The 24,345-nt window shown below is 45.0% G+C and overlaps 1 protein-coding gene across 1 annotated transcript in view; it reads left to right on the top strand.

Annotated features, from left to right (window-relative positions):
* The window catches only part of PLCB4 (phospholipase C beta 4), a 219,256-nt gene that overhangs the window by 113,026 nt on the left and 81,885 nt on the right, over window positions 1-24,345 (top strand). The window contains exons 6-10 of the mRNA XM_054724007.1: window positions 13,981-14,060; window positions 14,861-14,914; window positions 21,153-21,234; window positions 23,244-23,344; window positions 23,997-24,054. Coding sequence (XP_054579982.1) covers window positions 13,981-14,060; window positions 14,861-14,914; window positions 21,153-21,234; window positions 23,244-23,344; window positions 23,997-24,054 — 375 coding nt within the window. The remainder of the gene's footprint in view (window positions 1-13,980; window positions 14,061-14,860; window positions 14,915-21,152; window positions 21,235-23,243; window positions 23,345-23,996; window positions 24,055-24,345) is intronic.

The raw sequence follows: 24,345 nt of genomic DNA, 5'->3' as shown, positions 1-24,345 counted from the left end.
CTATGAGGGGGTTGCAACACTGACATGATACCTTGTGAGACTGACATTCTACCTGCACTTCTCTCTCTCCTGAGTAGAGCCAGGAGAAGGTAGTTGAAATGAAAGAGAAAAGTTGTTTTTATATTTTCTTCCTAACATGATGTAAAAACTGGTCTGTGGTATGCAAACAAACGTTGCTGGATCTGCTCCCATTTAATTTTAGAATGGATTTAGCATTCTAGATGAACATATTGAAAGGGTAATATGGTACTGTGTGTTGTCAAGTCCTGCCTAAATCACCAGCCTCTCCACTCTCCTGCTTCAACCTCTGGGGTTTTAGAATCCTTGGGCCCTGCCTCAGACCTGGGCCAAATGCCATGGGACTGAGACACTAGGATGGCACTCAGCCTCCAGGAACTCCTGCTGTGGTGTGGGCTCCAGCCTTGTGCTCAGGCCTCATCACTACACATTGTTAGCGCACGTGAGTAGGGTTCTTAATGTGTCTTCTGATTCTTGTTTTGAGACCTCTGTCTTGTCCTGAGACCTCTGTCTTATTTCTGTACCAAATTATTGAGTGAGTGTTCTCCCAGGAAGCCCAGACCTGTCCTGTCCTGATTTTGCGCTTACCTGTCTTGAAACCTGGGGGAGCTGTTACCTCTAACAGGCTTCTGCAGGGCCATCTCCTGCTGCCTGATGAGATCCTGCAACATCACCAGCTTCTGGGTTTTCCGTAGCTCCAGAACTTCCTTTGAGCCAATGGCTGCCAGTATTGCTTTTATAATGCTTAGAACTTTCTCTAAAATAGGTTAACACAACAATGATGTGTGTGTGTGTGTGTGTGTGTGTGTGTGTGTGTGTGTGTGTGTGTGAATTTTAATCCAAAACGGGGAATGAAAATTTAAAATTTAATGTGTCTCAATTGATATTACTCACCCTAAGGGTGGTTAGTGAGTATATGAAAAGCTTGACTCAAAAGCCCATGGCCCATTTATTATATATAAATTATACCTCAATAAAATTGATTAAAAACAAAACCAGACAAGTCTTTTCTCCAGTGGCCACCTCCATACGCTCTTCAATTATCTTTATCTCTGATTAGCGCCAGATGCTCGAGTACCAGCATAACTCAGTGAGTGTTGCAGGAGAGTCACCTGGAGGGCCTGTTCAATTGCAGGCTGCTGAGCCATCCCCAGAGTGTCCCATCCTGCAGGTTTTGGGTGGGGCCCAGGAATTGGTATTTCTAATACACTCCTGTGTGATGCTCATGCTGCTGATCCAGGAACCACTTGAGAATAGCTGGCATAGTGAAGAGCAGAACTGCTGTTTCATTGGTGGACTTCTGAGTAGTATTGAAGATATGCAGTGTCTAAAAATAACACACAAGCCCTGCTACCCTTGCGTGAACAGGGCACAAGAGACAAGCCCACATGCCTGCATGGCATCTCTTGAAAGCTTGTAAAAAATACAGAATCTCTGGCACGGCTGATGTGGTCCAGTGGTTGAGCATCAACCTATGAAGCAGGAGGTCATGGTTCAACTCCTGATCAATTAGGGCATATGCCTGAATTGTGGGCTTGATCCCCAATGTGGGGCATGAGGAGGCAGCTGATCAATGATTCTCTCTCATCATTGATGTTTCTATCTCTCTCTCCGTCTCCCTTCCTCTCTGAAATCAATAAAAATGTATTTTAAAAAAATACAGAATCTCCAATGCAGACACTAGACCTATTGCATCTGAATCAGTACTTTAATATAATCCCCAAGTGATCCAAATGCACATTAAAGTTTCAAAAATATTGGGGTAAACTAAATTTAGTGTATGTGGTCTAGTTCAGAGATCCACAGTTGTAGATTCATGTTAGAATTATCTGCAGTGTCTAAAAAGTAGATTGATGGCCCAACCACACTCATATTTTTAATGTGAATTTCCAGGGGTGGAGTCAGGCTTCTGAAATGTCTTCTAAACTCCACAGGGGATTCTGATGTACAGCAGGCTCTGGGAACTACTAATCTTGTCTCTGAGTGCTGTCCACAGTTTCATTTTCACAATGCACCAGCTGGAAGTGTCTCCCTTTGGCCTGCCTTCAAAATGAAATATTGACAACTTAATATCAACTAATACCTTATCCTAACTGAACTGAAATGATTTTATTCACCTTGCTTATATAGGCTCATAATAGAAAACATCTTGGTTTCTCCCTACAGTGTCTTTTTAAAAAAATATGTTTTCATTTCTTTTTAGAGAGAGAGGAAGGGAGAGGGATAGATAGAAACAGTGATAAAAGAGAAACATCATTGATTGCCTGCCTCTTGCACTCCCTCCTGATTGATTCTGAAACCTGGGCATGAGCCCTGACTGGGAATCGAGCCAGTGACCTCTTGGTTCATGGGTAGACTCTCAACCACTGAGCCACACCAGCCAGGCTTCCTACAGTGTCTTTACTCTAAAATCCGAGCCACTGTCTATATTTAGTGGCAAATGCTAGCAATTTAGTGCAAAAGCTCAATGCCTTCCTAAAACTAGGTGTCTAATCTATATATATAAAAGCTTAATATGCTAAGTGTCTGACCAATTGGTTGACCATTTGACCAGTTACTGTGATGTGCACTGACCACCAGGGGGCAGATGCTCTGACTAGTAGGTTATCTTGTTGCTGGGGTCTGGCCAGTCCAGACTGGGTGAGATGGGCTGGACATGCACTGGAGCCCTCCCACAGTCCCTCACCGGCTGGCCAGCCAACCTCCTGTGGTCCCGGCCAGCCAGCCCCGATTGGCCCCGATGGGCCGAACATGCCCTGGAGCCAACCTCTCATGATCCCTGCCTGGCCTCTAAAATATTTTTTTCTAATTAATTTCCAGGCCTCTAGTTTAATATAAAGATGTAGTTACTCCACTAAATATTATTCATCTAGAGATTTGTGAAATGTAAATCTTGTCTTGTTGCAGTGTTCAACACTGGAAATCTTACTTGAAAGTCTCATAGTTTGTCCCAAGTTCATGGAATTAGTTCTTATTTCCCTGCTTAAAGGCCTTCAATCTTACCAGAACTCAGTTCAAATGGATCGAAGGCTATATTTCAAATTCTACAAATTCCTGGTTTATGCTGTTTGAGCAGATGAAAACTACTTAATTGTTAGAGTAATTAGGCTCCCTAAGCATAGCCAATTGAAATATGTCCTGACTTTTTCTTACCCACACTTACTTAAACAGAAAGCAAATCTATACTAATAAAAGAGAAACATGCAAATATGCCCACAAGCCATGCCCACCAGCCAATCAGGAGTGAGTATGCAAATTAACCCAACCAATATAGGTACAGCCATGGAGCGAGCAGGAGGCTTGGGTTTCTCCGGCAATGGAGGAAACCAAGCTTCCCGCCCAGCCTGGCCTGCCCTGGCCTCTGCTCAAGGCTACAAAATTTCAATTATAGAAGATAAATAAATTCCAGATATGAGGCCTCTGCTTGGGTGGCTGGGGGGCGTGGCTGGCCTGCAAACCACCACAGGCCCCTCACCCAGGCTGCCCCATGCCCCAAGGGAACCCCCACCCTGATCCGGGACCCCCTTCAGGGCAAACCAGCCAGACCCCACCCATGCACCAGGCCTCTATCCTATCTAATAAAAGAATAATATGCAAATTGACCATCACTCCAGCACACAAGATGGCTGCCCCCATATGGTCAAAGATGGCTGCCCCCATGTGGACACAAGATGGCCACCACAAGATGGCCAGCAGGGGAGAGCAGTTGGGAGGGACCAGGCCTACAAGGGAAGGCAGTTGTGGGTGATCAAGCCAGCAGAGGAGGGAAGTTAGGGGTGACTGAGCCGGCAGAGGAAGGCAATTGGAGGCAACCAGGCCTGCAGGGGAGGGCAGTTGGGGGGGACGAAGCCTGCAGGGGAGGGCGGTTAGGGGCAATCAGGCTGGCAGGGGAGCAGTTAGGCATCAATCAGGCTGGCAGGGGAGTGGTTAGGGGGTGATCATGCTGGCAGGCAGAAGTAGTTAGGGGAAATCAGGAAGGCAGGCAGGTGAGCAGTTGGGAGCCAGCATTCCTGGATTGTGAGAGTGATGTTTGACTGTCCGTTTAGGCCTGATCCCGGATCGGGCTTATCCTACCAGGACTGGGCCTAAACCAGCAGTTGGACATCCCTCAAGGGGTCCCCGATTGGAGAGGATGCAGGCTGGGCTGAGGGACATGCATACCGCGTGCATGAATTTCACGCACCGAGCCTCTAGTAATAATAATAACCTTGCAAGGATCAAGGTTTATGAGATCTAGGTGCCAAAAAGTTCCCATGTTCTAAATATTGCAGATGGCCCCATCCATTCATTATTTTCACATACAAGCAATTCAACTTCAGTCCCCTAAATATGCAGGTCAGGCTTTCCATTCTAGTGAATGCAGATTTGTTCAGCGTAGGTGGGAGGAATATGACCAAAGCGAAGAGTGAACCAGGAACTGTGGGTCCTGCTAGAATTGCATATTCCAACTGAAGGCACTGTAGGAAACCTCCCCCTTCCTGAGAAACCAGACCTGGATCTTCCTAGGTGGGCAATGGAAGGAGATGCTTCCAGTTGGAGGGACTCCATCTCCTAGACCAGTGATGGCGAACCTATGACACTCGTGTCAGCACTGACACGCTTAGCCATTTCTGATGACATGCGGCCGCCTCAGCTGAGGATGAAACATTTGCGAAATAATGTTTTTTCCTCAAAGTGACACACTACCCGAGTTATGCTCAGTTTTTTGGCGAAGTTTGACACACCAAGCTCAAAAGGTTGCCTATCACTGTCCTAGACCCAGGTTCCGCAAATGGAGGGTGCACATGAACCACCAGTAATCTTATTAAATGCACATTCTGATCCAGTGGGTCTGGGATGAGACCTGAGATTCTGCATTTCTAACCATCTACTAGGTCATGTGGATGTTATTCGTCTACACAGTGGTCGGCAAACTGCGGCTCTCGAGCTGCAGTTTGCCGCTCTGTTGACTAATGAGTTTGCTAATCACTGCCTTAGGGAAAAACACCTAGAAAACATTTTAATAATGCACTAATGTCTTTAACCTGAAGTCAAAACTTCTGGGTAAGGGCAATGCCTTATGCAGTGGTCGGCAAACCTTTGTCAACAGAGCGGCGAACCGCATGTGGCTCGAGAGCCACAGTTTGCCAACCACTGGTCTAGGAGCCACCCCTTTGAGTGATATGGATTCAGAACAGAGTTTCTTTTTTTTTTTTTAATTTAAATTCTTTATTGTTGAAAGTATTACATTTGTCTCCTTTTTCCCTGGCCACTCCTACCCCCCAGCACATGCCCTCACCCCCCTACTGTCTGTGTCCTTTGGTTATGCTTATATACATGCATGCATACAAGTCCTTTGGTTGATCTCTTCCCCCCCCCCTTCCCCACCCCGCCTTCCCTCTGAGGTTTGAAGGTCTGTTCAATGCTTCTATGTCTCTGGATCTATCTTTGTTCATCAGCTTATGTTGTTCATTATATTCCACAAATGAATGAGATCATGTGATATTTATCTTTCTCCGATTGGCTTATTTCAGTTAGCATAATGCCCTCCAGGTCCATCCATGCTGTTGCAAATGGTAAGAACAGAGCTTCTTTTAGCAGAGTTTGCAAACGAATCACTTGCAAAGCTCATTTAAACACAGATTTCTGTTCCAGGCCCTAAGACAGATTTAATAGGTGAAGCCTGATAATTGGCATCTTAATAATTCCCAGGCAATTCTGATGCTGCATGTTCCCAAAGTGGCAAGTCTCTAGTTAACTTTTGAGCACTGAGTTAACAGGCCGCCACTGAAAACAAAGAGCCACACTGAAAGGTTAGGGAGGGAGCTACTGCGTTTTTCCCTTTGGAGAAAATGACTTAGCAAACTTGGAGAGCGTCACGGGGTCTGTGTTATTTTTGTTTTGACAATATGCTTTTTTAACTAAAGACTAAAAAGAATGCTTCTGGAACAAAATCTAGAGATAAGATTGAGTTGAAGTGGTGCTGACTTGTATAATAATGATAATAATAGTTATTTTAAAAGGACAAATCTCTGTGTGTAGAACAAGGCTAGACGGACAAAATGTCAGTGGCTATCTCTTAATATCAGTACAGCAGGACCTTGAATAACAGGACATTTTGTTCAATGTCCTCATGTTATAATGTTGAGGAGATGCCGTAGGGACTTAACTCTTGTTTGTATCAATTAGCCTATGGTAAAACTGGTTTTGTTAGGTGTCCTTTCAATTAAAGTCGCAGAACCTATCCACTAAGTTCAGTGACGATGATGTTTACTTTTTGCTTTATGCTTTATTTTGCTTTACATTTTTCTATAGCGGGACTTAAGTATTGCTTTTATAACCTTTAAAAAAAAACCTAATGTTTTTAAGAGGGAAAAAAGTAAGATATATACACTGTGTAAATTCTTATATTTTTCAGGTTAGCTTTTTTTTTTAATCTCTCATTATATACATTTATTTTAATGGGAAGGGAATTCTTTTTGTCTATGACAGTCCTACTGTTCTGAGGGCAAAGGACATAGGTAAGTCTGCGGCCCAGCCATTTGCCTGGAAAATGATGAAAATAAGTTTAAGGAGTGCAAGGGGAGAGGTCAAAGTTTCCCAGGGGCATATGAGAGACAGTTTCTGTTCCTCGCTCTTTTACACCCAAATGGTCCAGCACAAGCCCTCAGGAGGCCTTTGAAGGGCCTTTTTTTATCCTTTCCCTTAGAATGGCTGAAGTAGGCTTTAAGTTAATTTAAACAAAATTGGAAAAGGTTACAATGAGATAACAGTAACAATTACAAGTGCAGAAACTGCCGATGCGGGCACCAGAACTGAACGGTTCCGGTGGGCTGGGCCCCAGTATCCAGGCTGCCTGTGCCCACGCAGGAAGGAGGACCAGGCAGAAGCCACCCAGTGTCATATGAATCATATTACGAGTGTGTCACCACGGAGCCAGTGTATCCAAGTCGCTTTATTTTTTTCTTCTGTTAAGCTGGGCGCTTTCAAAGAAGTTGATGTGCATCTAGTTTACGCCTGGCACAACTTTCCAACTAAACTCTCAGGCTCTACTGACACCTGCTGGCATTTCATCTATTTTATGTTAAACACAAACAAAGCAAAAAGTTAAATGCTTACAATATTTTTCATGGCCATTTGGCCTTATTATGCTAAGTGTGCATTACCTGAAAGATAATAGAGGGTAAAAAAGGTCTGATAGGGAGGGAGATGTAAACAGACATTGAGTGGAAATATCCCCAGTGAGAAGGGCAGACTACAGCATTCTTCTTGTCTCTGGACCCGAGCAAGCAGCTCCATGACCTCAGGCCAGGCCCTTAACCTCACTTTCATCAACATAAAGGTAAGGAAGTAGCAACCATCTACCCAGGGCACTTTAGGACTTGTGAGGATTCCCGTGGCATTTTCTGCTAACTGAAGCATGAGTGCTGCCACTGCAGATATGACCTCTAAAGGTCACTCTCAGGGACCTTTCCCCCACAATAAGCAAGAATCTTGCCCAGCCGGTGTGGCTCAGGGGTTGAGCATCGACCTATAACAAGGAGGTCATGGTTTGATTCCCAGTCAGGGCACATGCCCTAATTGCAGGTTCAATCCCCAGTAGGGGAGGAGGCAGCCGATCAATGATTCTTGCTCATCATTGATGTTTCTATCTCACTCTCCTTCTCCCTTCCTCTCTGAAATCAATTTTTTTAAAAAAAGATTCTTCACCGTATTTTCAGAAGATGGGTGGAAGTTTTTGAAGCCTCCTCAAAACCTCGCATTTCTGCAGTCTATTTCTAGAAACAACTAAATTAGAACAATCAGGAAAAAAAATAAATAAAAACAGTGAACAGTCTCAGAAATTATCCACTTTTCTGTCCTAGGAAACCGTGGACTTTGTTTTGTGTTTTGGAACACATACCAAGCCTTCAGGTTAAGAAAATGCTTCCCAGTTAATGCCAAACGAATTATTTGTGCTTTTTCTGTCTCCTCCTGGGAAATTCTGTATGAGCCTGTGGTCTGTTAGACCAATAACAGGATATTTGATAGTCCCCGGGGAGTTATAGTCACATATTTAGCCTGACAGAGGAAGGGAAGCCTGATGATGAAAAGAATTGAGGCATTTCTTTAATGCTCCTATTTCATTTCTTCCTCCTGCCTCAGAATCCTGACTTCACTTACCATGCTTTCTGAGGCTTTCACTGCTATTCACTGTCCTCAGAAATGGCCTTTTCCAGTTGTGAAAGGAAATTTACCTCTTATAGCGCCTAAGTCCTCCCTCAGAAAGCCGTTAGGTATGATTGGAGCCCAAAGAGAAAAGCAAAAAGTCAGATTCACATCCATTGGGATAGCTACTCTCAAAAAAAAAATTAAAAACAGAACAAAATTACAAATGTCAGTGAGGAGGTGGAGAAATTAAAACCTTTGTGGGTTGTTGGTGGAGATTGTTAAATGGCACGGCTACCATTGAAAATAGTATGGTGATCCCTCAAAAAATAAAGAATAGAATTGCCACATAACCCAGCAAGTCCATTTCTGACTATATATCCAAAAGAATTGAAAACAAGAACTTAAAGAGATATGTGTACACCTATGTTCACATTCACAGCAGCATTATTTGCAATGGCCAACAGGTGGAAGCAACCCAAGTGCCCAAAAAATGAGGGAATAAACCAAATGTGGTATATACATACCCTGGAATAATCCTCAGCCTTTAAAAGGAAGGATGCTTCATGGATGAACCTTGGGGACATTATACTAAACTAGAGGCCCGGTGCGCGAAATTCGTGCACTGGGGGGAGGGGGGTGGGGGGGTGTGCCCCTCAGCCCAATCTGCACCCTCTTCAATCTGGGACCCCTCAGGGGATGTCCAACTTCCAGCAGTCGGACATCCCTCTCACAATCCGGAACCGCTGGCTCCTAACCACTCACCTGCCTGCCTGCCTGATTGTCCCTAACCCCACTGCCTGCCTGCCTGCTCACCCCTACCTTGATCTCCTGCCAGCCTGATTGCCCCTACCTTGCCCTCCCCTATCAGCCTGATCACCCCAAACTGCCTGTGCCTTGGCCCCCAGTCTGGCCTCCCTCTGGAGGCACCACCCCCATAATCCCTATGCTGCTGCCACTGAAGCTGGTTATGGCTGCCTGAGCCTTGGCCTTTGTAGCCACTGCGGCTTTGTCTGGAAAGATGTCCGGAAGACAACCACTCTAATTAGCATATTACCCTTTTATTAGTATAGATTTGGGGACCATTACAACCACGCAGAACTTGAAGAAAACACATGGCCCTGGTCAGTTTGGCTTAATGGAGAGAGCATCGGCCTGTGGACTGAAGAGTCCAGGTTTGATTCTGATCAGGGGCACACATGCCTGGGTTTCGGGCTCAATCCCCAGTAGGGGGCCTGTGGGCGGCAGCTGATCAGTGATTCTTTTTTTTTTTTTTTTAATATATTTTATTGATTTTTCACAGAGAGGAAGGGAGAGGGATAGAGAGCTAGAAACATTGATGAGAGAGAAACATCGACCAGCTGCTTCCTGCACACCCCCCACCGGGGTATGTGCCAGCAACCAATGTACATGCCCTTAACCGGAATCGAACCTGGGACCTTCCAGTCCACAGACCGACGCTCTATCCACTGAGCCAAACCGGTTTCGGCTGTTGAGTGATTCTTATCATTGATGTTTCTATCTCTCTCTCCTTCTCCCTTTCTGAAATTTTAAAAATATATATATTTTTAAAGAAAACACATGATCTTCACTTTGGGCTTTTTCATCTTACAATATCCTTTGTGCAGTGTTTTAACTTCCCTCAACTTTCCTTTACCCACCTTTAAAGTGCAATCTATTTTGGGGAAGATGATCAGGAAAGTGATTCCAGTGGGTAGAAGTTTTTTTTGGAGGGGATGGGTCATGAAGATATTTAAAAATTGAGCATGGTGATCGTTGTACCACTCTGAATTTACTTTAAAAAACCAGTTCATTGTACACTTTAGGTGACATGTATATTATATGGGTTATATCTCAACAAAGCTGTTCTTTTATTTCTTTGTAAATAAAGACCAGTCTTATAATCAATTGCAGATGTTTTCAGAGGCCCCTCAAGATTTGTTTACCATGTCCCAAATCATGGCTGTGATTCCCAGTTGCCTCCAGTCCTGGTGGATCTGGATGGTGTGGTTTGCAAAGGAGAAGGTGGCAAGAGGCTTATGGAATTTCGGCAACCCTATTCCCCCGGTCTCCTCATAGGGCACCAGGGCCATTCCCACTGTGCCAGCTCTGCTCCCTTTAACCTGTTGGGCAAAGGAATCCTGCATGCTCTGGCCAGAAAGTGCATTCTTTCTTAGGTGGCCCGAATGCTTTTTTTAAGGTCGTTTTATGGATTCAAAAGAATAAACAGAGATGTGGAAAGCTTTTGTCAAAATCCTTTTACATGGTTCTTCCAGTCTCATGGGAAATGAGATGTGGCTCTGAATTCATCCCAAAGTGTGTCTTTGGGCAAAAGCACCCAGAACGGCACAACTCCTGCAGAATGCCCCACACACTTTGCTGTCAGGACTCAGGGGGGCTTGAGGGTGAGCGAGGCGGCGGTGCCAGCACAGGACCTGGGAGAAGGTAGCGCTTTCTACACTGCCCAGGCCATGTGGACTACAGCAGTACCCGCCCAGGTGGGCAGGGTGTTTCTGCTGTTTTGTTTTGGTCTGGCCTCCACCCCGTCAGCCACGGACCTGTGCCTGCACTGAGACTGAATGGTTTGATGGCCCTACTTTTTGGTTGACAGTGGATGCACTCCCAGAGACTGGCAGTTAGACTGTGGCGGCTTCTGAGTCCCTTGCGGGGAGAGCCCGGCCCTAGGTCAAGAACAGACTCAGACGTCCTCGGCCAGGAGGCCTCCTTGGGCTAGGGGCCGCCACAGTTTGAAGGCTGGCCATGACCCCAATCCTGGCAGGGGTCTCCTCTGGGGTGCTGGCAGGCCTGGGCTAGGGCTGTGGACGGTTTGGAGGCCGGTCACGCCCCCGATCCTGGTGGGGGTCTCCTCTGGGGTGCTGGTAGGCCTGGGCTAATGGCCGCCCTGGTTTAGAGACTGGTCAAGCCCCTGATCCTGGCGGGGGTCTCCTCTGGGGCACTGGCAGGCCTGGGCTCTGGCGCCGCAAAGGGAGAGGTTCCTGAACCTGCTTCCCACACACCTAGGCTAGGATACATCTTGTAGGAGGCGGCTTCAATGCCGGGGGTCGGTGACCAGATCCTCCGGAGCCTCGCTTTCTGGACTGCAGTCCCACGTCTCCCAGTGCCCCAGCCTCGGATGCGCCCCCGCAGTTGCCCCCACCACCAGCCACCTCAGCGCAGGCCACAGCAGCTGAAGCTAGCCTCTTGGAAGCCAGGCCACCACACCCACCACCGCTAGTAGCTCTCTGCTGCTCGCTCTCTGTGCCCTGTCCACTGGGGTGGGGGAGTGCTCCCAGCCCAGAGGCCCTCCCTCCCTCCGCAGCCTGGCTTGGGAAGCTGGCCTCGTGCTGGGGCTACGATGCCAGCTTCCCCACTCGGCCACTATGGGTGCGACGCGGACCCCAAGGAGGCCAACCTGGAGAACTCGGACCCGAGCTCTGCATCCAGCTGCTGCAGATGCCCTTGGTGGTCAACTACTACCTGCTCCTTCCGCCGGCCCCATTGATCCCTCTCAGCACCAGTCATTTAGGCCAGGGTGGCAATCGCCCGGGGACCCCGCCCAGGGAGCGGCTGGCTGGGCCCGGCCACGCCCCCCCAGGGTGGCGATAGGCCCCGGGGACCCCCGGGGAGCGGCCGGCTCGGCCTGGCCACGCCCCCCCCCCGTGGCGATCGGCCCCGGGGACCCCCAGGGAGAAAGCCGACTAGGCCTGGCCACGCCCCCCCCCCGTGGCGATCGGCCCCGGGGACCCCCAGAACTAAGAGGATTCTGCGCCGCCATCTTGGTCTTCTCAACTGCCGGATGGGCCACCCGGAGTCCCGCCCCCAGCCTCTCGCAGGCCCAATCATGGGCATAGCGGAGGTGCGGTCAATTTGCATGTTTCTCTATTATAAGGTAGGATGACATAAGCCAGTCACAAAAAGACAGATACTATATGATCCCACTTATATGAAGCAAATTCATAGAGACAGAATAGAATGGTGGTTACCCAGACTAGGGGGGAAGAAAAAAGGGAGTTGTTGTTTAATGGCTGCAGAGGACAAAGTTTCAGATTTTCAAGATGAAAAGAGTTCTGGAGATAAAAGGTGGGGAGGGTTGCACCACAATGTATATCACTAATGCCACTGAACTATTCACTTAAAAAATGTTCGAAATGATAACTTTTAGGTTATATATATTTTTTACCACAATTAAAATTAAAACCACACACACACACTTACAGAACTCAGCCATGCCCTCTGACCCTCGCAGTGACTAAATCATTTGATGTGTCAAAACGTGCAATAAATCCTTCTGTGATGATAGGAATGTCCTGCATTTGCACTGTCCAATATGGTAGGCATTAGCCCAGTGTTGGCTTTTGATTACTTGAAATGGGACTAGTGCAATGGAGGCTCTGAATTTTATTTTTATTCAGTTCAGATATTTATACAGGCATGTGTGGCTAGTGGCTACCATACGGGAGGGAGCAGGAAGAATGTACACCCATAGTACTATCTATTCCAACCTATTCCCCTGCCCAGCACAAAGCTTCAGCAGTCAGACTATAAAGGTAAGGTACCGGCTTGTGTGGGAGCCCAGTTCTTTTAACCTCCAGTGTTAACTTAGTATGAAACACTTTGCCAAGAGTGGGATTCTTTATTTTAGCATCTTGGTTTGGCATTCATTGGCACAGTTATTGGGCCCAAGGACAGAGTTGGCCTTAACCTACAGGCCAGCCTTTTCTATTAAAATGTCCTTTAGAGACCCACATTCCTTCACTGCCTGCCCTGCATAACCTTCCTTCACTTTTCCCTGTAGATCCATGGGGTGATGGCTATGAACTACAGAGGATGTCCAAGCCCTTAGATAGAAATTATGTGAGCGCATCGCTGCCTTCTGTGGGTACCCAGGCACTTAGTGAATAGTTTACTTTTTAAGGCTTTGCTGAAAAATACAGACAGTAAGATATGTAACAAACTCTCTCTTTTTTAAAAATATATATTTTTATTGATTTCAGAGAGGAAGGAAGAGGGAGAGAGAGATAAAAACATCAGTAATGAGAGAGAATCATTGATCGGCTGCCTCCTGCACACCCTCCACTGGGGATCAAGCCTGCAACCCGGGCATGTGCCCTGACCAGGAATCGAACCATGTCCTCCTGGTTCATAGGTCGCTGCTCAACCACTGAGCCACACTGGCTGGGCTGTAATAAACTCTTAGAATGAAATAGTACCACACAATAGAGTTGATGAACCCCTAAAGCATTCTTTGTCTAGAATGGGAATTGATAAAGATGTCATCTTGTATTGTGTAATGTTGCTTAGAAATTGTTAAGCTTGTCAGTGATTAAGAGGGGGCTTATATTTAAACAGACTGCAAATAGAAGGCTTCACAAGTCAATCAGAGAGCAGCACACCTTATGACAACCCAGTGTTTAATGACACTGTGGATGCCACATTTATCTTTTTGGAAAGAGTAAAAGCTGTTTATTAAAGAATAAAAAATCAGCAGGCCCTGGCCAGGTAGCTCAGTTTCTTAGAATGTTGTCCCAATATGCCAATGTTGCGGGTTCAATCCCCCATCAGGACACATACAAGGATTAACCATTGAATACATAAAAAATAAATGGAACAACAAATAGATGTTTCTCTCTCTTTATCTCTCCCTCCCTCTCTCTCTAAAAATTAATACATTATTTTTTTAAAAAATGAGCATGCAAAATGAAGATGGCTGTGTGGCAGAAAGGGGATAAAAGAAGAGTGTATGTTGTTATTACACAAAGTGGATACAGGCTATCTAATCAAAACCATGCTTAGCTCAGCATATTTATTCACCAAGAACATTTCTTTTTCTTTCAGCAATGGGTAGACGGCCTGAGATCCATCATACACAACTTCAGGGCCAACAACGTCAGTCCAATGACCTGCCTCAAGAAACAGTGAGTTTCGTTTGCTTCCTCCTTTGTTCTTGGCTGTTATCAAGCAAAGGGTCAGAGTAGAAAATGAGGCTTCGTATGTGGCCAGGCAATGTCTTGCTAGCCTTCCCCTCCACGCTCCTGACCTTAGAGAGGAAGTTGACCAATACACACCTATACTCATCATGCCACCTGGCAGGGCGTTCGTGATAAACCCACAGCCCCAGAACTACGTGAATGGAATGGTTGATGCCCCGAGTGTCCTCTTGGGTTGTGGGCACTGCCTTCTGTGTCCCCAGACTGAGTGTGCTGATACATAGCTCCCGGTGCCCAGGGCCATAGCCGGGTGATGCTGGGGCCTGAGCATCTGTTTCATGAGACGGAGAAATGGGGAGTGTGGCTAAGAGAAGTACTTGCAAGAGCACCACTGAGCCCATGGGCTGTTTAGCACACAATCAGGGATCCAGAGGTATTTTTGAAAATCAGAAAACAGACCTTAGCCTGTTTCCAAATTCCAGAGAGATACCAAGTGGTAGATTTTAACAAATAATTTTTTTAAGTTTAAGTATGTACCATGCATATTTGGTCAATACTTAATAGTGAAGAACTATTTGTTGTTCATCTGAAATTCAAATGTAACTCAAAGTCCCCTGTTTTTATTTGCTAAATCAGACAACCCTAAATTCATGTCGCAGTGCATGATTGTCTCTGGTTTTCAAACTACATGTTCTGTTTGAATGAGCGATCTTGTAAAGTGCTTTTATCCTGATTGAAGCTGTTCCTCCTAAGAAACATTAAGACAGCGTTGTCCTGTTGTTTTCCAGCTGGATGAAATTGGCATTTATGACCAACACAAATGGTAAAATTCCAGTGAGGAGGTAAGTCACTCCTTTCTGCGTGTTCTTCTGTATCCTGTGTCCACCCTCATCATACCAGAGCGAAGAGAGAGCCCTCCAAGTACTTGTTCACTGCTTTCACTCAAAAACATTCCGGAGGCTGAGCTTGAATCACTTAGGCAAACACCATCTCCAGTTTGTAAAAATCATTTTATGAACAAAAAGTTGCATTTTTCCGCCAACTAGATGGCAACGTCTACTGCACTTTGATAAGTCAAAGAGCATCTGAAATGTAGTATTAATTTTTAAAATCTTCAAGTAGGTGGGTTTTTAAGATTTAAATGCATTCCAAGGTAAATTTTAGCAATAATTGGCTAAAATTAAAGAAGTGTTTATTGCGCACCTGCAGTGGCAGTGTATGGACTTTGTCTCAGGAAAGGAATGCCTCTGGATAGTGCCTCTCATTCTAGGCTTTGCAGGTCCTCTGGTGCCCAGCGCAGGGGCACCTCTGTCTTCTTGCACCTGTTCTCTAGGTGGACTGTCACACACTCTTCAGCTCTGTCCATCCCTCACCTTGCCCAAGGTAACAGTGACACAGAGAATCAAGGGTGAGGAGACCATGAACCAGTACTACCTTCACATGTGTTCTTCAATGCCGACATGTTTGCCCCCAGGCTTCCCTCTTCTCTGCTTCCCCACTCCCATCAGGTCTTAGTGTTTGCTAGTAGTCCATGAGTGCAATTGGAAGCTCTTATGATGGTAGGCATGGACATTCTCTACTAAACTCTATGGTATCATTTTGGTTGGGTTTTGGTAAGCATCTCATGGAAATTCCAGAAGTTGGGCTGGTCCCAGAGCCTCTGCTGTGCACATGAGACTAGGAGTATATTTGGACGCATCAATCTAAGCCCCCAACCTTCAACCAAACAGGCTCCCCAGATACCAACCTGCTCTTCCAGGAATCTCCAGAATCAGGTTCACTTGTACTTCTTCTCTGGACACCATGTTATCAAAGAAGCCAACCAACCAACAACAACAAATAAAACCCAGAATTACAGGGGAGTCACCACTGGCACAGCATTTGCGTTAGACATATTCCACAGTGGCATGCTGATCACACTTGGCCATTTCTGACTCCTCTAGGCCTTCCTCTCTGCCCAGACACTTGGTTCTGCTGGAAAGTTTCCGTTCTGCATCCCTATGAGTGTATCTTCATACTCTCTCAACATATTCTTTTCAGATTAAACCGAATTGTCCTAGAGGTCATCGTTTTTCTTAATTACATGTATTATAACAGTCATGAACTAAAGTATCCATGTGACACAACTGAAATATCAATGAGAAAATTAAAAGCATACAAATCCTCAAAGAGACCATAGACACGGCCCGGGCTGTTGTTGCTAAGTGGTTAGAGCACTGGTTGGCCTGAACACCAAAGTGTCATGGGTTCGATCCCCAGTCAAGGGCATGTACCTGGGTTACAGGCTCCATCCCCAGCCCCAGTCCTGCTGCGTACAGAAGGCAACCAATGAATGTGTTTCACATCAATGTCTCTCTCTCACTCTCACTCTCTCTCCCCTTCTCGATCTCCCTTGAATTCTCTCTTTAAAAAAAAAAAAAGACCATGGCCTTAACCGGTTTGGCTCAGTGGATAGAGCGTCGGCCTCTGGACTGAAAGGTCCCAGGTTCGATTCCGGTCAAGGGCATATACCTTGGTTGCGGGCACATCCCCAGTGGGAGGTGTGCAAGGAGGCAGCTGATCGATGTTTCTCTTTCATCAATGTTTCTAACTCTCTATCCCTCTCCCTTCCTCTCTGTAAAAAAGCAATAAAATATATTTTTTAAAAAAGACCATGGACAGTGTTCCTTTTACTTAACCTTTTATTGAGGGTTTACAGGGTTATATGCCTCAAGCATTGGTTGTGGTCTTCACACAGCTACATATAGGATTCCCTGATTTTTTATTTAATAGTTTACTAGCAAGTCAATGTGATGCCTCCTGTATGGTTTATAAAAAGCCTCGTGAGCATCCTTGACTGATGGTTATTGGCAAAGACACTTTACACTGACCCTCACTTTATTTACAACTCCTTCTTCTGTTGAGCGATAGCAGGACAATTATTTTAATGTATCCCAGCATTCTCCAGCTACTTGCAAATATATACTGACTTTTTATTTAAAATTAGTATGGAAGTAGTAAGTCCAAACTCAGAGAACGTAAATAGCAGTGTCAAGAAAAGAAACGTAAGTTGGATCGGTTTTTACATATCTTACTCTCTTGCATTTTCTTCCCAGATAAGGTTTAGGAAATGGACAAAGTATAAAACACATAAATTGTGATCAGAGCACTTGTAACCAGCAGTTCTGGTTTCATTTGCATGCATCCTACTAATCACATTGCTGTTATACTCTTGAAAGCTTTTTCTGATTCCAAAGATCTTTATCTAGCGTGTTCACATAGGAAATTACCTTTTTTGTAGAAATAGCCAAGATGTTTTGTCATCTTCTGCAGCTCTCTTGGACATGAGCTCTTTGGTGCCTGCCAGTATTAACAGGTGTTTGACACGAGACATCTGTGATTCGGGGGCAGTTGGTTAGAGTTGATGGGGAGTTGATACCACGCCAGAAAAAAGCGGATAAATCTCCTGGTGGATGAGCTGCCAAGGGCTAGGGGAAATTGTTCTGAATGTTTTAATGGCTATGAAGAGTAAACACTTTTAAAAAGGCGTTTCATCACTATCATTCTGGAGTTTTTAAAATGGAAACTATTAGTATATTAGTATATGTGCACAATGTTACAGGGGACCTGTACAGTACACAGCTTGGGAATGGCCCTGCTCTTTAGCATTAATCAACATTTAATAGCCAGGAAGTTTCAGGGATGATGAATGAAGAAAGCCTTACCCTTTATCTCCCTCTTCTCTTTTCTTTCTGTGTACAATATCTCATGCAGTCTGCTTTTCTCTCAAGCTTACAAACTCACACTCAGCTCGTCTTCCCGCTCTGACCAAAGCTTTGGAGGGGGCACTGTTCTCTTTTGCCATCTCCTATTCTCTGTCACCTGGAGTTGGGAGCAGAGGCTGGAGAGTTGGGAAAGGGTAGCCAACCAGTGGTGTGGGCTCTCCTGGAGGGAGTCGGGAGGGGGGCAGCTGTGTTAAAGAAGGCCGAGACCCTCAGGTGTGGTTGTGGCAGCCCGTCTTCTACATAATCCACCCATGTCCCCAAGGCCCAGCCTGCCCACTAGGAGGGTCCGGTTCTGCTAGGGCTTCATTTCAGGAGTCCTCCCTGAAGATGGTGTTACGCTGTTGGATAGATTGTGGGCCCTTTGAGGGCAAGCAAAGAGTGAGACTCCCTTGGTTTCTAGGAACATTGGTGTCTTAGTCACCTGTAAGGTCCCCGGGAACGTAACTAGGATTCTAATAGGACTGGGCACCACTTAAGGGTATTTGCTTTTATGCCATTTCCTTTGGGGAAGTGATTTATTTTGATGCAATAAAATCTCATTGAGCACCTGTTTGTTATGAAGCACTAAGCTGTGCTCTGTAGGCATGAGGCTGTCTGTCAAAGCTGACTCCATCATAGTCCTTTTTATACATGTTTCTATGGAATGCCTAGGATGGTTTCTAAAATGGTCCAGCCTGTGATAAGTGTGTTTTTCTCAGGACCCTGGATAAATGGCCTTCTGCCGGGCCTCTGAGGCAACTGGAAACTCAAAGAATTCGCCTTCACTCCACAAACCCCCTTACCCCTGAGCGAGTCCATTTACAGCCTAGAATGATTCTGAAAGCTGCCTGAAGCAAAGGGAATAAAGGCACTGCCCCGGGGAATGGTCTGTTCACTTGCTTTCTCCCACTTTCCACTGTGGGTTTGCTCTCTTTTATGGAATGAGGTGAGCAAATCTGTGGTGAGGTTGGCCAGCCCAAGTCCCCTCATGGAAAGGTGGCCTGAGAATGAGACCCTCTGGCCATATGCCACTTCTTGCCTTTATTTTCTTCAGCTCAGTAATGCTACTGGGCATGACTGTCCTCACTAATATATTCCTATGTGGATTTCCCTCTGTGCGAGCACTAGCCATCCTACTTTCTCTCTCAAGTTTTCTATCTCCCACAAATGCTTGAATCTTCCTAATCCCATGAGATGATCTTTTTCTACATCCTTTTTAAAAAAGAAGTATTTTTATTGATTTTTTTTTTTAGAGAGAGAGAGAGAGAACTTCATCGGTTATCTCCTGTTCGCACCCCAATGTGGGATCAAACCCACAACCTAGGTACATGTCCCGACTGGAAATCAATCGAACCCACCACCTTTTGGTGCATGGGATGACACTCAACCAACTGAGCCACACCAGCCTGGGCATCTGCTTTTCATTTCTTGGTGCTTCACCAAGTCCTAGCCAAAAAATTCTGTTTCTATACACTCTTTCCTTCCTCCTTGAAAGAGCCCTTACCAAACATCCAGGTTCTGTTTTATCAGAAAGGCTCAGCCCTCTACCTGCTACATTCATGACCATGTCAATCAGTTTTCATCTCCTTTGCCAGGCCTATCCAAACCTAACAGAAGCTCAAGTTAGCGGAGATACCCTGAGATTGCTATGCAAAGTTTCCTCCTCAGTACAGGTGCCAGATATTGCAAATCCTGCCCGGGGCCTGTAGCTCTCCCATTAACACATTCTTTAAAAAAATACACATGGGAGAGCTACTTCCCCCCTCTATTATAAAGGTCAGATAAATTGCTTCTTAGCCCAATTTAAAGTATGTAAATTCCATGAACTCTAGAGAAGTGGGAGAATGTGGAAATAGTGCCCTCTGTAGTAGAAATCCTCTTACTTGATGTCTAACACTTAAGCCCTTCCATGTCTGTAGATTTCTTAAAGGGAATTCATAGGCCTCCCTATATTTGAATACAATTGTTTCAAGCACTCTTTAAAATATACCTCTTGAAGTACTCTTGGACCAAGTGTGAAACAATAAAGCTTTGAATGAACACGTAACAATTCATTTACTTAAAAGTCAGGTCTTCCCACTCTACAGTTAAAGTGGTGCTTTCTCCCACTCATCGGGATTAACTGGCAGCGCTGTTTACATTTGGTGCTCGCCTTCCATTTAATGTGAATGGTGGAGTACAGGGCAAGGTTGGGACCAGGGAGGCACTGCTACAAACTCTCTTGTGCTCACAGGCAAGGCGTTCTATAGTTAAGCTTCTCAGATGAAAGCATGCTCTATCTTAAGTGGAGGCTGGACTTCTGATTTACAGTTAAAATTATTATGGTGACAATTACCAATTAGGGAGTGAATGGAGACTCCTTGGGTAGCTAAGGCATGGCTCAGAGCCAGTGTGGATTCCAGGGCACCAAGTCATCTCCTCAGTAGCGTTCATTCTGAGGGTCACCAATGTATTAATCCTAGGGAGTCTCTTTTTTCTATCTTTATCATCATTAGAAAATGTGCTCATTGAGGTGGCATCCATTGTACTCATCTTAGTACACACCCTACTAGTTCAAAGGCTGGGCACACAGTGCAATATACAGCTCTTGGAACACAGAAACCCACACCTGAAACCTATATGAACATATTATCCATTGTCACCCCAATAAATTTAATTTAAAAAAGGCTGCACCATTATTCAAAAATAATATGTCTAGAGTTAGTGCCAAGATTCTGTTGAAACATGGAATAATTGTTCCCCTGCCTCTCCTCTCCCCCTCACCTATCACTTACATAACATACTCTGCAATCCTTGAGACAGCTGATGTTTCAGAGTAGCTCAAGGATGCTTAGCTCAGAAAACAAACACATTAAAAAATATGGCTGATAGAACAAGTCGGCTGTAGTCAGTGTGACACCAGGGCCAGGGCATTCACAAGCATGGGCTAAGTTTGAGGGGCCCACTTCTTTTCCCCAAGCCCAGATATGGTCAACATACAGTGTTTTTCTACAGCTATCATCCATCTGCCACATGCCCTTTTCCTAAAAAGTAATTTGGCAGTGTTAACATGTGTCATTATTTTTGTCCAAAGGTATGTATCCCCCAGAGTCTGTGGTATTCACAGGCACACAGGGGTCGGCCTGTCTTAGAATCCAGTTGCCTCACCAGCACAATCAGCTGGTTACCACAGGGCCCTGCAGGAGCTGGTGTGGAAAGTAAAACACACTTAGAAATGAGAAGTAATTTTATTCTTCTTGTCCTTCTCCCTCCATCCCACCATCCCTAGTGTTACTTGGAGCTTTGCATCAGAGAAAACAGAATAATGCCTTGATTTTTTTTTTCTTCTCTGCTCTAGTATTACTAGAACCTTTGCATCGGGGAAGACAGAAAAGGTGATCTTTCAAGCACTCAAGGAGTTAGGTCTTCCCAGCGGAAAGGTATGAATTAATTTATTTTATTTTTCACTTACACTTGACATTCAGTATTACATTTCGGGTGTACAACATAGTGGTTAGACATTTATATAACTTATGAGGTGATTCCCCCAATAAGTCCAGTACCCACATGGCACCAGACACTCTTATTACAATATTATTGACTCTATTCCCCATGCTATACTTTACATTTCATTGCTATTTTGTAACTACCAGTTTGTACTTCTGAAACTCTCCCTTTTCTGTCCAACCCTCCAACCCTCCCATCTGGCAAACCATCAGTTTATTCTCTATATCTATGAGTTTGTTTCTGTTTTGTTTGTCTATTTTTTTTGCTAGTGAAATGATATATTCGTCTTTTTCTGACTTATTTCACTTAACATAAGATACTCATTTATTTAATAACTAGAGGCCCAGTGCATAAAATTCGTGCACTGGGGGAGGGTGTCCCTCAGCCCAGCCTGCACCCTCTTCAATCCGGGACCCCTTGAGGGATGCCCAACTGTCATTGGACCGGCAGTTGGACATCCCTCTCACAATCTGGGACTGCTGGCTCCCAACCACTTGCCTGACTGCCTGCCTGATTGCCCCTAACCGCTTCTGCCTGCCAGCCTGATCACCCCCTAACCACTCCCCTTCCAGCCTTATCGACACCTAACTGCTTCCCTGCCGGCCCGATTGCCCCCAGTTGCCTTCCCCTGATGGTCCGGTCGCCCCCAACTGCCCTCCTCTGCCGGCCCAGTCAACCCTAACTGCCCTCCCCTGCTGGCCTGGTTGACCCTAACTGCCCTCTCCTGCAGGCCCGGTCCCCCCAACTGCCCTCCCCTGCCAGCCTGGTTCCCCTCAACTGTCCTCCCCTGCAGGCCTGGTCCCCCCCCCCCAACTGTCCTCCCTCCCCTGCAGGCCCAGTTGCCCCCAATTGCCCTCCCCTGCTGGCCTGATTGCCCACAACTGCCTTCCCCTGCCGGCCATCTTGTGGTGGCCATCTTGTGACTACCTGGGGCAGCCATCTTGTGACCACATGGGGCCAGCCATCTTGTGTGAGGGTGTGATGGTCTATTTGCATATTAACCTCTTTATTATATAGGATGTGTTTCCTAAAACCATTTTCCTTATTTATGTTCTCATATGTAATAAGCCAGATTCTATATACCAGTCTCCATTAGATTGAAAATTAGATGCAGTCCCATAGATTCCATTTCCTTTTCTCTTCACTTTCCTTCCTTAATTTTGTTTTCTGGGCATTTTAACCTCAGTGCTTTCAAATTCAGAGAGTGTACTTCAAAGTGTTTTGTCCACTTTATTAAGGAGAGGAAATGGCTCTTGCACAGTCTGTGGAAAGTTTATTTTAGAGAAGGCATTGCCTCAATCAAGCACAGTGTCGGCATGAATAATTGACTAATAAATTCAGTTCTTCTAGACGGCTGGCCAGTGTTTTATGAAGTACCTCTTCCCCTGCAAACCATTTGTGTTCATGGCCCTTCAGATTTAAAAGAACTGCAATTAATTTATCAACTGCAAGAAAGATTTAAGCCTGTTGCTGCTTTAAAAAATCCTATTTGAACTATAAATTTCAGTATGAATAGCAAAATCTTATAGGGTTGTCCTGAGCCCCTTCCTGTGGTCTTATGAAAATTCACAACATACGCAGAAGTAAACTCCGGGCTTGATTTATTCAGCAATCTTTAGGCAGGCTCTTGTGTTTCTCCCTCAAAGAGAGATGGAGGAAATGTTTCTTGGTATTTGTTCTCTAGGGTATTTCCTAGAGCAGGCCCAGCTGTGGCCAAGGTCTGCCATATAAGCCATGGCTGGCCACCTGGTAACTAGAACCACTCATTTCCACAGGCCCTTTCTGACGATGGCCTGGCCGAGGCTAGAGGTTGGCCTCTGGCTTCTGTCAGCAGCAATCAGAGATGGAGGCCCAGGGATCCTAAGTGGTCAATCCTGTAGATTCTTTTGCTCCAAGGAGAAAATATATCCCATGATTTATGACATACTTTCCTTCTTTACAGAATGATGAAATCGAGCCTGCAGCATTTACTTATGAAAAGTTCTATGAACTGACACAAAAGATTTGTCCTCGGACAGATATAGAGGATCTTTTTAAAAAAATGTAAGTTCCATTTATGAGAAAGGGTCCTTTCAGTATTATCCTTGTCCTTTTAGGTTTGTTAAAGTGTTATTGTCATCCTATTTTATGATAGTATGTTGATAGTATCTAGGGATATCTAGTGAGGATTCTATTTTCACCCCCAAGTTTATCTGTGTAAAAGTTTACTGATTTTTTTTTTTAAAGATTTTACATAAATTAGTGGCAGCACCTGGAACTTTTTTTTTCCCTTTGCATTGGCTTTACTAACTACCTACAATTTTAACCTGCTCCTTTAGGTATTAACCCGTTATGTGAACTAACTAGATTCGATTTGGAATGTTATTATGTTGTTGAAAAGTTCATTCATTCCAGTTATCTCAAATGGATGACTTACATGTTGTTGCTTTTTTTAATAATGTCTTTTGATAATGCTAGAGAAGAATTGCAGAATTTTCTGTGAGCTAGTGGGAGTGTTTCTTTTCCTTTGTTGTTGTTGGGTTTTTGGTTTTGTTTTGTTGTTTTTTTCATTGTCTCTGGCCACTTTAAGAATGCACCACTACTTCAGGGTTAGAAAATAAGTTTAGAATTATCATCAATAATTGTCAACATGTAAATCGTACATACTGTAGCATCAAATACAAAAACTTACTTTTTCTAATACATTTCTTTTCAGCAATGGAGACAAAACTGATTATTTAACGGTAGACCAATTAGTGAGCTTTCTAAATGAAGTAAGCTTTTTCATACATTAACTCCATATAGTCTGTGTGCAGTGGCTTGCCTCCTCCAGCGTCCTCATTGCATGCCCGCATCATTCGCCCTCATTCGCTTTGCTTTTGACCTGCTGATCTTTCCATTATGGCTTTACCAGGTGCAAAAATCAGCCGCTGCCCTGTGTGTCCATGCACTTCCCTCACGTTGGCTTTGCACACTGCTTTTTTGTTGGTTTCTTGCTGTGATGTATTGCTCTGGTTCTGTGTGTGTGTGTGTGTGACTTTTTATGATATATTGATTTAATTAAG

The sequence above is a fragment of the Eptesicus fuscus genome, chromosome 12 (assembly GCF_027574615.1).
Source record: "Eptesicus fuscus isolate TK198812 chromosome 12, DD_ASM_mEF_20220401, whole genome shotgun sequence".
Lineage (NCBI taxonomy): Eukaryota > Metazoa > Chordata > Mammalia > Chiroptera > Vespertilionidae > Eptesicus > Eptesicus fuscus.
This window is presented reverse-complemented; position numbering and strand designations above follow the sequence as displayed.